Source organism: Fukomys damarensis, unplaced genomic scaffold (assembly GCF_012274545.1).
Source record: "Fukomys damarensis isolate Sample0158 unplaced genomic scaffold, DMR_v1.0_HiC HiC_scaffold_7, whole genome shotgun sequence".
Taxonomy (NCBI): domain Eukaryota; kingdom Metazoa; phylum Chordata; class Mammalia; order Rodentia; family Bathyergidae; genus Fukomys; species Fukomys damarensis.
Genome location: NW_022900919.1, coordinates 22,784,858 through 22,798,839, shown reverse-complemented (window position 1 = coordinate 22,798,839; position 13,982 = coordinate 22,784,858). Strand labels below are relative to the sequence as shown.

Below are 13,982 nucleotides of genomic sequence, written 5' to 3'. Positions count from 1 at the left end.
CAGCACACTGAGCAGGAGGCCAGGGCATGAGAGGAGCCACTTTGGGAACTCCTTCATTGACAGACTTTGAAAATTATCTGGAAGATACCTGCACCATCAATGCCCAGTGTATCTGTCAGTTATGTGCAGTGTAGGGTGAAAGGGAAGAGCCCAGAACATGCAGGCATGGATAGTAGAGCACCCAGAGCCTGATGCGAGATTTCTACTGTTGTTTGAGGGGATGATCAATATTTTCTAGGTCTCTGAACAGCAACTCAAGGAAGCTGTGACTCAAGCTGTGGAGAACATCAGGTTCGGAAAGGAGAGGCACCAGTGGAGTTTGGAAGGTAAAGTGTGCTAGTAATCTTAATTGTCAGCTTGACTGGATAAGACTCCTGGAGAGGCGATTAGATCACAGGGTTCCATACTCGTGAGTGGATTAATCCCTTGATGGTCATAGCTGAACATGCTCTTCAGAAGTAGGGCCCTACTGGAGGACGTGGCCACTGGAGGGCTTGTCTCTTGCTGTCACTCTTCCTTTATGCTCTGCTTTCTGGGTACCATGAACTGAGCAGCTTTGCTCCACCACACCCTTCTGCCACGATGTTTCTGCTTTGAGCCAGCTGACTGTGGACTGAAAACATGAGCCAATTATTGGCCTTTCCTTATTGAGTTGCAGATGTCAGGTAGTTTGTCTCAGAGACAGGAAAGCTGACTTATACATAGAGGAAATAGTGAAGTTTGACCTTAAATATCTTTGCCTTCTTAGAAAGATCAAAATTTAGCCATTAAGTCCTTCTCCACCATAGGAATATGTGAGAGCAGTCATCATAGACAGGTATGATATACAGAGAAGAGTTGAAGGCTAGGAACCCACCAGCTGAATTTGGTTCACATTTTTGCTTTGGTTGAAAGGTACAAGATTAGGAATTGTTATAAATGTGACAGCCATTCTCTGGTTCCCAATGGTCCCTACCAGGTCCCTACTACTCCCTTTATCTTCTACCAGTTTTCTTTCACACACATGGCCCCCGTACACATTTGAGGTTGTGAATCCAGCTATAAAAAGCTTGAGAAATGATAATAACTGACGTATATTGAATTTTTATAATGCCAGACTGCTAATCCATGCATTATTTCATTAAATGCCCACATCTAATTTTCAAATCCATTTTATAGGGAAAAGTAAGGCCTGGAGAGGCTCCTTTACCCAAAGTCAGACCAATAGTGTGCAGAAGATCTAGGATAGGGACCTGGCCAGCTGGCTGCTATGCCCAGCAGCTGGGCATAATCCAAGTAATCATGAGACAGCCGTACAATAGAACAATGAGCAGCCATTTGTGCTCATATTTACAAGAATGTTCAATGAGATGGGAAGAATTCAGAGAAAAGTGGATTTCTGATTTTATTTTAAGTGTGTCCTACTGTTTCAGCCCATCTAAGGTGTATATATGTTCAGGAAAGTCGACAGAGAAAATGTTAATAGTGATTATCGCTGGATAATCAGACCCAGGAGGACGTAGACTTTCATGCCTTCCTTGCTGTGGCTGTTTTCTCAGATAAGGATGTATTATTTTATGAGCAGGAAAAGGCAAAAGAAAACTTTTTCTTCAAAGTGAATTTGAATTAAGGGCTAGGCTAACCTTGGTTCTCTCCTGTGGCCTAGGTGCTCCCCATAGTGAGCGGGGATTTGGGCAGGGGTCCAGGCCTTAGTGGCTCTCACTCCCTTGATCTGTGACTCCAGGAATGGGCCCTTGGGCAGGTACCTTGGAGAGGAGGTGTGTGTGGATGTCTGCAGCAAACTATCATGGGGCAGGGAATCAGGAAGAAGAGCTGGAGTGGGGAGGGGAGGGAAAGAGGGACTGGGGCTTTGCTTCATCTTGAGATGGAAAGAAATGGTAACCTCTGGCGGCAAGGTTCAAAGTGCCTTCTCGCCTATCCTCTTCCCACCTGTGTTGTCCCACCTGTTCAGTTTCTGTTACAGTGAACCTTGAGCAAGCCCACCAAGCCTGGAGTTAGGATCCTCTCTTTGCCAGTGCAGAAGTGGTGTTGTGGGCTCTTTCCCAGTCAGGAAGCTAACTCTGTGCTGGAGTTTAGTGTCAGGATATCCTTTAGAAGCTTTCCTAAAGTACTGTGGGAAGGAGGGGCAGAAGCAAGGCTGGGCAGATGGAAGGTGAAGCTGAACTCAGCCAACCCCTGAGCTCTGCAGCTAATGTGGACTGTTGAGGTTGGCCTGTGTTGTCAGAAATGGCTGGATCTTTACAGCTCATTCCATCAGTCACCAGGACAAGGCCACCCTCTTGCAGGCAGTGCTTTGCAGTTGAGGCATCCCTGGAGGCAGCAACCACTGGAAGCCATCTGCCATCAGTCTCCCAAACATTGGGGCACCAAGCCCCTCCTTGTTGGGGAATCTGAAGAGCACATCTGTGTACCCATCACTTGCAGGCTTTGGGTTGGGATGGTTCACTCAATCCTGGACTGGGCACAGAAGGCTGAGTCTGCCAAGCACTGCCCCATAGCTCAACAGTCATGGTCCCTTGTTTCCTTGCAGGTGTCAAGAGGTTGGAGAGCAGCTGGCATGGTCGGCCCACCATGGAGAAGGAGCGGGAGAAGACCTCGGCCCCCACGTTCCGCAGGGCGCAGAGGGCCATGGTCCGCTCCAGCAGTGACAGCAGCTACATGTCAGGGTCGCCAGGGGGCAGTCCCTGCAGTGGCAGCGCTGAGCAGCAGCACTCCTGCTCTGAAGGCAGCACACACAGCCCAGACCCGGCCCCGGGGCTGCGCCAGGAGAGCCCAGCCCTGCCCAGTGGTCTCAATGGCCACTCGCCACTGAAGCTGAAGAAGTCCTTTGAGATCCTGGTGAGAAAGCCCACATCCTCCAAGCCCAAGCCTCCACCCAGAAAATACTTCAAAAGCGACAGTGAGCCCCAAAAGAGTCTGGAAGACAAGGACAACTCCTCAGGCCCTTCTGGGCACAGTTCACCCACCTGTGGCCAGGTAAGAGGGCCTTGTCCTCCTGCACAGCACACAGTTGTTCCTGAGCATTAGTGACGGTGGTGCAGGGACAGGGCCAAGGTTTCCCTCATGGCAGAGAGGCTGTGCTCAGGGCAGGAGCGGAGATTCACCAGGCATATAGAGGGTTGCAGCTGGGCAGAGTCAGAATGGAAGTCCTGGTCTTGTACACTGGCTTCTGGCTTCCTGTCCTCCTGGGTAAGACTCTGAGGTGCCCTTTGCTGGGTCACTATCTTACTTGGGGAATGGAAAAGCAGCAGCGGTCTCATAGGGCCCCTTGCGGTGGGGAATAGGCAGTCTCTGCACACCACTGTCAGGTACAGAAGAATAGGTACCTAAATAATCAGCTAAAGGAACAGGATCTAGGTACCCTCTTTCTTAAGGAGACCCATGTGATTGTGAAGAACTGGCCTCTGCTTCTCCTTAGTTAGCTTTGCTTCCCCAGGTGGAGGTTTGGGGGAACTAGGGTCCCTAACCTAGGTCTCCTTCTAGCCACTATGTGAGGCATCCAATGGTTTGGGGTGCATTGTGCACCACTGCACCAATCCCTGTGTCAAGCCCCCTCCACTCCTCACACAGAGGCAGACAGGCTGAGAAGAAGCTGCTGTGATGTGAACGTCTCATGCATAGGCTCCATTCTGAGTCCTGCTGGGTACCCTGTCTCAGGTCTGCCTCACAGAAATCTGAGGTACAGAAGTCAAGGGGTACAGAACCCCACATGGTGGGAACAGGGCAGCTTGGGGGAGAGCACAGTGCATGGAGGGCAACAAGGCAGGGGGAGGAAGAAGCCAGGGTATGGGCAGAATGTAGCTGGAGAGCCCTGGGCAGGTGTCAGGTGGCTTTGTCCGTCCTCCCGCTGTCACCAAGCACCTCATTCCCCTTTGGGGCCAAGACTTGAATCAAAGGACAGATCTGAAATGAGCAGGCTGGGCAGTCAGGCATTTTCCTTCCCCTTGTAGACTCTGAAGGGAGGAGAGGAGCTGTCCCCGGATGTGGATGTGTGCCACCCAGCCAGGTGGGGCCAAAAGAGGGGAGGGACTGTTCCCAGATAAGCTGGTGGGAGGAGGAAATGAATTCTGCAGAGAAGGCTGACAGAGCCATCACTTTCTGGGAGCCTGCTCCCAAGCAGCTGCCCTCACCTTCCACCTGCCCCTCCTTCCTGTCCTCCACCTGTGACACTGTCCCCAGGGCCCTGGTAGCACAGAGGCCCTTCCCTTTCCCCTCTGCTTGTGCCATGTGACCAGCAGACCTAACTCCTATAGGCTATCTGGCAAAGCCCAACCAGCACAGCATACTTGTACAGGGCCCTGGGGGCTTGAGGAAAGGTTTATAGCACACAGGAAACAGGAAGTGATCTGCTGGATGTCATTCCTAAAACCTCCTTGGCTGCTTCTAGGCACTTCTCAGTGGATGTTGTTCTCTGTGGCCCATGGTGCAGCCTCCTTTTCTCCCTTCTTCCTCTTCCTTCTGATTTCTCCCTCCCTTGCTCTGCTGAAGTCTTCTCTCCAGCTTCCTGAGATCCTTCCTGAGTGGTGATGGAGGTCCCCTGAATCTTTCCATCCCCTGTAATTTAAGGGATCCTCACCTCTACTACTGGGTAGTGTCTTTAGAAATGGCTCATTAATCAAAAGTATTCCAGGTTCTTCTTTCCTCGAACAAAGAATTGAGTGAGACAAGCCGATAACAGTCTCAAAAGTTAATTTGAAAAATGTGGGGTAAATGGGTATGGGAGAAACCATCTCTACAGAGTGAACTTGTATTTTAAAAGCAACAATGTGACACCGCCCTTCTGTGCTAAACCCACACCTCCAGCCCTTTTGCTTCTTTCCCCACTCCTTGCACTGTGCTAGGAAACACTTGCCAGAAAAAAATTTGTGTAAAATCAAACATATAATGGGTTAATTAAAAAAAAAACCTCTCCTACAGAGGCTACCACATCAGATGTGCTAATTAGAGGTCAAAGTGTACTTGTGTGTATTCCAAGACTGATAGTGGCTCTGATGAGCATGGCTGGCATCAGATGCACCTGCCTATTCAAGGCACAACAATCTGTGGATATGGACAGATGTTGCCTTACAGAGTCTCCTGCTGGGTGAAAGTAAATTTCCGGTGTGATGAGAGTCTTGCAAACCACCAGGTTCAGCATTTAAGCATCTAACGCCAAAGCCAATCCTTCTTTTTTCAGAGGATGAGTTCAAGAAGCCCAAAGAGTCCTCTGGCTTGTTCAACCCCCGGCAATTCCCAAATATTCTCTTAAAGCTCAGTCCTATGGTAGAGAACTTGAGATATTGCAGTGACTTAGGAATGGATTTCTGACTTGTTTTGAACTTTCCTTCTCAAAGAACATTTGTTGTCAGTATGGATATTACATTTCAGACCTTGGACACTTGCCATCTCTTTTTAGTCCCAAAGGATGTGTGTCATTCTCCTTTTTTCCCACCTGTTGGAGGGAAGGATGAAGCCCAGCCATGCACCTGGAGCCCTCAGAATGTAGAGCCCCACAGCTCAGCCCAGCACAGTTCCCTCTGCAGTCAACCAGACCTCCAGGCACCCATCTCATGATGTCTTCTTGTCATTTCTTGATGGTCTTGTGCTTAGCTGGCCCATTCTGAGGAACGTTTTCCCTCTGATTTTGTGTCTGGGAAATTCTCATTCTTTAAGAACAAGAGAGAGGCACTTTTCTGGTGAAGCCAGGTGAAACTCCAGGACAGAGCTGGTGTTTTCGCTCATGCTGGGTGACCAGCCAGAGTTCTGCCTGCTTACCTGGTACCTGGTCCAGCGCCTCCTAGGCTGTTTAAGGAAGAACCCTGAGGTTGCATCCCACTCTGTGAGGAATATAGTTCTGCAGTGAAGAGATGGCATCCCAGGTGCTACAGAGGGGAGCCCAGTGATGTTACACTTTGTAGCCTGCTCACTAAGGGTCTAATCCTGAGAGACAATGGAGAAAGCAATCCACAGGTGTGTCCCTGAGTGTTCCAACCTTAACTTGAGGACACTCAAGAACACTTCCTCTGCCACAAGGAGTCCTTGAGGCTCTGTGTGTTCCTGGGAGAGGGTGAGTGGCTGCTATGTGCTTATGAATAAAGAAGCACCATTGCCTCCACAGCCCAAGCCTCTTGTCCTTATCACAAAGACCCGGGGTGGATGCCAGGCTGTTGGAAGTCAAAGGATGTGCTGGGTACCTAGGAGCGTTGACCATGCTGGTGAGGGAAGGACCCTCTCCACATGGCTGTGATGACTGTTCCTTGGAAGGTGGCTTCATAACTGCTCTCCAGCCCTCATCAAAGTACACCTCGCCTTCTCACAGCTGGAGGCTACCGTTTTGACACAGTCTTGCTTCCTGTTTACACCACAGGAAGGCAGCGAGCTACTGCCACTGCCACTGCCACCGGAAGACACCACGGGGAGAGCCCCCAGTACTGTCGCCAGCTGCCCAGGACCTGCAGTCAGCCCACAGGCCCTGTTCTCCTCAGAGGGTGAGCCAGGGAGGAGAGTCAGTCCAGGTGAGTATGCGCGGAGGTCTCTCTGAAGGCAGGGCCTCATGGAGAAAGCTCGGGTGAGACAGTGAGTTTGCATTGTGGCGGCTGGTGGGTGTGCCAGGGGTCATGTAGAGGAAGCCTCCTGGTTGGACTGTGAGGCTGGGGTGGGAATGCAGGCCAGTCCAGTGGTTAACAGGAGACTCGGGCCATAGGAAGAGGTCAAAGACACAGGGGCCCTGTGCAGCCCCTGGCGGGTGCCAGCTACATACAGTTCGTCCAAGTCAGAACACAGAGTAGGGAAAGCGTGAGTGCTGTTTGTTGGTGGTCACCTCATGGAAGAGGGCATCAAGGGTGTGTCTGCATGGTACACCTGGCAGAGCTGAGATGTGACCTGAGTACTTCAAGCACAGGATTATAGGATTTTGAGGCAGGAAATCCTGGATCTATGCCTCATTCTCCACGATTTTGGCAGCTTTCCTTTAAAGTGTTCCCTCACTTATTGGCAAGGTGTAGATCACATAGAATTCCAATGTGTGATTTAATTCAGCTACATACATGTGATGCTGATTTGGGAGGCTCTGTGTATGGTACTGGGAGGAGAATGAGACAGATCAATTTCTGCAATGAGGAGCTCCCTGTATGGCAAAGAAATAAATATGTAGGCTAAAAGCCACATGCCTACTTGAGAAAAACTATAGGAAATCACACAAGGGCCCCTGGAGAGCTAAGGGACATCACAAAAAGACAGATTCAATGCATCTCACCAAATAAGTACCTTCCACTTGCTTCCCTTAGTCATCCCAATTGAGGAACAGCCAGGGAATGCCTTGGTCCCCACCCAGCTTGCAAAGAGTTTGCCGGTGGGAGCTTTGACTCAGATTCTCAGCACTGTGACCCTTTGCAGCTGTGCAGTTTATTGGTGCAGAAGCAGGTAGAGGGGGCTGGACTCACTGGCTGAAGTCCTAGAGTCTGCAGTGCCCACCCAGGACTTTGGGGCATGCAGAGCTTCACCCTCTATCAAGAAGGTTCAGCACCGTTTTGCTTCCTTGGCCTTGAGATATGGCAGGAGTGACCAATGTTTTTAACTTAGGTTGCATTCTGGAATCAAGCACCCCCCCCACACAGTCAGAATGATAAGTTCTTAATCAGACAAAAGCTAGTCCTTGGAATGTGGCAGGGGCACACACCTGCTTGGTTTCTTGGCTTCCAGGGCTCCAGGGTAGACCTCAGGCATCTCTAGAAAAGAATCAAGGGGAGAGTCTTCTCTGTCTATGCAGACTGATGCCAGGTCAATGCTGGCTTCTGAAAAAGACAATGCTGTGCTGTCCTAGGGTGAAGGGCAAGCCTGAGGTCCAGTCCTATAGGGACTCATGGCACCCTCAAAGCTCAGGATGCCTCCCAAATTTCAGTCTTATCTCACCAGAACCTATGGGTGGACCTTCAGATTCTAATGCATAGCCAAGGGTGAAAATCAGGGTCATCCAGCTTTCTCTACCTTACCTAGCTTTTCTCTACCTTACCTTCTAAGCTCTTTGAATGGGCAAACCCCAGAGCGAGCTGATCCGTGACCTGAATGTAGGCAGACTAGTAAACTCACAGGACTGCAGAGACAGGCAGGGGGGTCAACATGGTGGCCACTGACTGGGTGAGAGAGAGCAGAGAGCTGGGTTGGCTGAAGCGTCCTGTCCAGGCAGGCACTGTCACCTTGTCTCACAAGGACATGGCAGTCCAAATCGAACATGGTGGCATCTGTGACCTTTGGCTTAAAGGTTTAAAAGATAAGAGAGGTGTTTGGCTTTTACATGTTAAATGAGCTATAGGCTGCTGCAGGCATGAGTGGGCAGCCAGGGGACATGGGGTCTTCTGCCTCTGCCGTCAGAATGCCTACCCTTCTTGAAGGCTGGGGCCCTCTAGTGTAAAATGCCTGAGATTGGAGCAGAAATCTCCTGGAAACATCTTCCATGCTGGAGCACCAGCTGCTGAAATTTAGCATCCCTCTGGGTCTCCCATACTGTGAGGTGGCCCTTCGGTCAGATGACACCACCAGACTGCCCTCATCTCGGCGTGGCCTCTTCTGCTCATCTCCTCTTCCAGGGTTCTCCTTGCCATTCAACTTCAAAACTAGAATTTAGGGGGGGAAATGGCCGTGAGATGTAATGCATGAGCCCAGGCTTTGTTTCTACTCCCCAGTGACACCAGGATCCCCCATAAAACCCCGGCTGCTGAAGAGGCAGGCTCGAATGAACTGTAGTTTTGACACCACCACTGAAGACCCCTGGGTTAGGATTTCTGACTGCATCAAAAACTTATTCAGCCCCATCATGAGTGACAGCCATGGCCACATGCCACTGCAGCCCAGTGTCAGCCTGGGTGAAGACAGCACACAGAGTCTTCCGGATGGGAGCCCTCCCAGGCTGGACACTGCCAATGGTGCACCCAGGGTTTACAAGTCAGCTGACAACAGCACTGTGAAGAAGGGGCCACCTGTTGCCCCCAAGCCGGCTTGGTTTCGTCAGAGTTTGAAAGGTCTGAGGACTCGAGCTGCAGACCTGAGACGGCTTCCTGACTCAGCCTTGTCCACCCAGCCAACCCCTGCTTCCAGAGAGTCCCCCGGGGCACTCCCACGGACCACCTCCTCCATCAAACAGAGAATCAGCTCCTTTGAAACCTTTGGCTCCTCTCAGCTGCCAAATAGAGCAGTCCAGAGACTGAGCCTCCAGTCCTCTTCTGGGGAGGCCCCCAAGCCTCCCGGGAAGCAAGAGGGAGGCCGGGCTTCCAGCCTGTTGGTTCGAGGGGCTCCAATTTCTGCCGAGCACAGGCAGCCAGGGCAGGAGCAGGTGTCCCCAGGTTTTCTTGTGGCCTCAGAGGCCCACACCATAGGTGTGATCACATCCCCTCCCACAGGGCAGCAGCCTGCTCTGAAAACTGTCTCCACTGCCCCTGACCCTCTCATGGGGCTGCTGGGCACACAGAGGGAGGACACTCCAGGCCACATCCTCAAGATGCCCAGTCAGCGAGCACGGAGCTTCCCTCTGACCCGGACCCAGTCCTGCGAGGCGAGGCTGCTGGACGAGAAGACCAGCAAGCTCTATTCCATCAGCAGCCAGGTGTCCTCAGCTGTCATGAAGTCCCTGCTGTGCCTCCCCTCTTCGTTCTCCTGCAGCCAGCCAGCTTGCAACCCCAAGGAAGGAGCCACTCCAAAGCTACTACCCAGTGAAAACTCTGCCACAGGGAGCTCCGAGTCTACAACCTTGGACACCGGATTCTCGCTCAAGTGAGTTCCACTAAGGCTCTGCCGTGCCCTCTTCTTGATTTGCCTTTCATAGTCCTTTTCTAATCTTTTGTATTGCTTTAAAAATTTCTTAGATGTACTGGCTAAAAGATTGTTTCTCCTTTCCTTGTGTGTGTGTGTGTGTGTGTGTGCGTGCGTGTGAAATACATCTCTGCCTTCCACATTAAGAAGTTACCACCACACCTCTCATCGGGAGGGGATGGGAGGCAGGGACATGGGACTGCACCCTGAAAAGTTTTCCACAGAGATTTCCACAGGGCCTCAGGACACCTGGCTCCTACTCCCACTCAGGTGCTGACTTGCTGACCTCAAGCATGTTCCTCCCACGCTCAGCCTCAGTTTCTCTTCTGGCTGAAAATAAAGCATGGATGAGTCCTGCTTCACAGGGCTCAGGCTGGAAGAGGTGCTTTGTGGCTCCTGTTGCAGGGCTGAGCTTTGCTCTTAAATCAGTATAGTTCTGTCTGGTAGTTTTATGTATTGTTCTTATGCTGCTGAGAAATAGATTTCTTGCATCAAATAATAGAATGGCCATGCCTGGAATTGTGCAATAAATGTTATGCAATAAACAGTAGCTCTTATTAATACTATTATTCATTCTCCCTGCTGAAGTCTTTCAGAGCTGAGAGAATACACAGAAGGTCTTGCTGAGCCCAAGGAAGCCGAAGATGGGGATCACAGCTCCTCTCAGTCTGGCCAGTCAGTCATCTCTCTGCTGAGCTCAGAAGAGCTGGAAAAACTCATCGAGGAAGTGAGAGTTCTGGATGAAGCAACCTTGAAGGTAGATTCCTCTGCGAGCATGTAAGAGTGTCGGGCTACTGGGGGCTGGTTGTGCGGTCACCAGAGGTTTCAGAAAAACTCAACATGGGGAGTAACTCAAGAAGCCCCAGACCTGGAGGCTCACGAAGGTGGCCCTCAGGGCTGCCCGCGCACTTGGGTTCTTTGTGCTACAGTAAGACTTTCCATTGGAAGAGAGCTTTGCAGCATAAGGGGTCCCTCTCACACACCGATTTCTTGTGTAGTTTTGTCCATTTTTAAATGAGAAAGATGAGGCTGAAGTTCTCAGCACCTAGGTGTTCTGTCTCCAAGATCAAGTTCAAAATCCTGTGCCCACACTGCCTGTGCTCCACAGAGTGTCTGGCAAGAGATCTCACCCGGAGCTTTCATTATTTCCACCATGAACTTACAAGTGCTTCCTGCTCCAGACGTGTCATCCTGAAGCCCCACTTCCTGCACACTTTCTGATCGCAGCTCGAGGCTCTTTGGGCAAAAGTGTCAGGGGGAGCTGGGGCCAGCAGTCAGATGTGGATGGGCCACCCAGGGTCCACACACAGCTTCCGTGGATGCAGGAATAATCAAGACTGGGATGAAAAGACAAGGAGAGCTTCCTTTTGTATATGATGAGGCATGGTGGCCATATCGTGGTACCTTGGTTCATGAGACGAATTTGTTCCACGATTCTGGAAAAGATGGACACATTTGTGTTTACGTGGGGAAGATGGCCATGGTTGTTTGTCACCTGATGAAGAGTTTACAAACAAAACAAAATTTTGCTTAACACCTTTGTGAACCAAATTGCTCACAAACAAAAGTATTTGTGAACCTAGGTACCATGGCAGTTCCAATACCAAAGGTATGGTTACATCTGATAGAAATGAGATGTCCCAAGCCGTGGTTCCCTAGGTCTCACTCATCACTTGTATGGAACCATTTTTCTCTGAAGCCAAATTCAGCACAAATAAAATAAGGGAAGGTAAAGTGTATGGAACACTAAGAGCTGTCCCTCCTTCGGTGTGACTGGATGTGCCTTCCACTGTGCCAGAGCTCCAGGCAGATGACCTAGGAGACATGGGCTACAGATGGGCCACAAGGTACCTTCAACCCAAATCATTCCTGAGGCCTCGACTCGAAGGACCACACAGCCAGCTGCAAGTGAATTCTGATAGAACTTCATTTCCTAGAGGCCAGGTAAAAAAACTGGTGGCCCAGGGACCAGGCAGCCCCACAGACATATTTATTTAGTCTCTCTTTTGTTGTTGTAAATTACTGAGTCCTAGACTATAAAACCTACACCAAAACCTGGGCTTCTGACTCTTCTTTAGAGGGATAGTCTGGTAGCCTGGTGTCCGTTCCCTGCAGCTGCTGACTTTCTGACAGGAGATGTGTTCTCTGACTCTGCAGCTCCCGTCACTCACATCCACCATTTCCTCCCTAAGTGACCTGCCTGGAGGTGCTGGAGCTTGAGACCCAACTGCAGGCTTGGAACATGGAGGGACTTGTCCTGAGTGCATGTCCAGCCTGGAAAGTGCTGCGTGTGCCTGCGTGTGTGTACATGTGCGCATATGTGTGTGTTCACATGCCCACTGGAATGAGATGTGATCTGCGCCCTCTCACTGCTGCCGCTGTGCCCATGGAGGAGAAGTCAACTTCTGCAAAATAGCACTAACCCCTGGTCTTTGTGACCTGGCGTCCTAGAGTGAAGTTGGTCCTGTGGTGAGGTGGCTGAGCTGTGGTGTCCAGCACACGCTGGGGTTCTAGCTGATGTGGGAAAACCCAGCTCAGCCCATGTGAATGTGGGTGTGCGTGGGTAAGCAAGAGAGAAACAGTTCTACTTTAGGTACAGTTGCTTCCTTCTGAGCTTCCTGTCACCTCTGAAAGTATAGTTCTCCCTTCACAGATGATGAAACTGAAACTAGATCTGTGGAGGTGGCAGGACTTGGAGCCTGGCCTGGCTGGTGTTTGATATAGCAGATCAGTCTGATGCTTAAACAGTCATTAAATTGCTCATTCTGGCTGCAGTAAAATGGTTATTAATGTGTGTATCTCATCCGCAGCAACTGGACAGTATCCATGTCACTATCTTGCACAAGGAGGAAGGAGCAGGCCTTGGGTTCAGCTTGGCAGGAGGGGCAGATCTAGAAAACAAGTTGATTACGGTAAGTGACCCTGTGGGGCAGAGCAAGAGGGGACAGATCCGGCGGAAAGGGCCTTGTATTGGGAAGCAGAGGGATGCACAGTGCCACAGGCAGTCAGGACAGGATCTCGAGGGAGAGCCACCAGGACCTACATGACCTTTATTCAGCCCTCAGCATGATTCTCACTTAAATAAAGAAGGTCTCTTCTACCAGAATAGCCACAATACATCAGAAAAAGCTGAGTCGCCTGTACAGCTTTGTGTGTGAGTCTGTGTGTGTGTGTGTGTGTGTGTGTGTGTGTGTGTCTCCATTTCCCACTAGAACATCTGAATCAGAATTTTGTAAGGCTGAAGCCCCCATGTCAGTGTTTTGAAGGTGCTATTTTGGAAACTGAAAGTGGTCACTAAGATTCAGATGGAGTGTTGTCTGACTGCAGGGTCTTTTGGGAGGGCCGGATGAGCCAGGCATAGTATGTAGCACACAGGCCCGTAGAGAAAGGAGCCTGGGGAGCCAGAGCCTTGGGATGGAGGTGGCCTCCCAGGTTTGCCCACCTGAACAGTGAGCGCTAACATTCACTGGACAGCTGTGGGGCGGTGTGGATGATTGGCCAAGTGCAGTGAGGCCCTCGCTGGGAGGGAAGGGCAGCAACGGTACTTGTGCACAGACCCCACACCAGGTCACGTGGCCTAACCCCTGTCCACACAGGACCTAGGAGAGCTTGGGGCTGCACATCTTTTGCAGTGCAACCTGGTCAGCACTGGCTGTCTCCCCACCACCCACTCCCTGCCTCAGGCCACCTCGTCCTGGCCCACTTGGTTTCTAGCCCTATGTCATCATGGACCAATCTGATCCCAGCTGCTCTTTCTTCCCACACTGAATGCACTGCTGTCACCCCATGGCTATGTCTCAGGAAACCTTTCATGTAGGCAATGCAGCCTCATTTGGGGTCTCTCTCCCCAGCTGAAAACAATCCTCCAGCTCACAGCATCAGCCAGCATTAAGCAGACCACAACTCTTTGCACTAGCAGTGACTTGGTCCATTCCTGCTGGTCCCCTCAGTCCTGTGTGAGCAGCGACTTCCTTGGTTTCTTTACAAGTTCTCTACCACTAAAAAGCACATAAAGTATGTGAGTGTGATTCTTGCTACTCAGCCCATAGCTATTATAAAAGGTTCCCGAGGGTGTAGGTCACTTTTTATTGGACAAGAAGGAAATATAGCGTGCCTGTGGGACCAGCAGTGTGGGTGTTTCCTTCTGAGATTGAATAGTGATTCCTCTCCACCCTGCTTGGCCAGCCAACCCTGCAGCC

General features: G+C 50.8%; 1 protein-coding gene across 2 annotated transcripts in view; it reads left to right on the top strand.

Annotated features, from left to right (window-relative positions):
- The window catches only part of Il16 (interleukin 16), a 96,690-nt gene that overhangs the window by 78,769 nt on the left and 3,939 nt on the right, over positions 1-13,982 (top strand). For both annotated transcript variants that reach the window (XM_010621188.3, XM_033761121.1), the window contains exons 11-16: positions 239-326; positions 2,531-2,976; positions 6,347-6,494; positions 8,661-9,744; positions 10,372-10,540; positions 12,594-12,695. In XM_010621188.3, the coding sequence (XP_010619490.1) occupies positions 239-326; positions 2,531-2,976; positions 6,347-6,494; positions 8,661-9,744; positions 10,372-10,540; positions 12,594-12,695 (2,037 nt within the window). The remainder of the gene's footprint in view (positions 1-238; positions 327-2,530; positions 2,977-6,346; positions 6,495-8,660; positions 9,745-10,371; positions 10,541-12,593; positions 12,696-13,982) is intronic.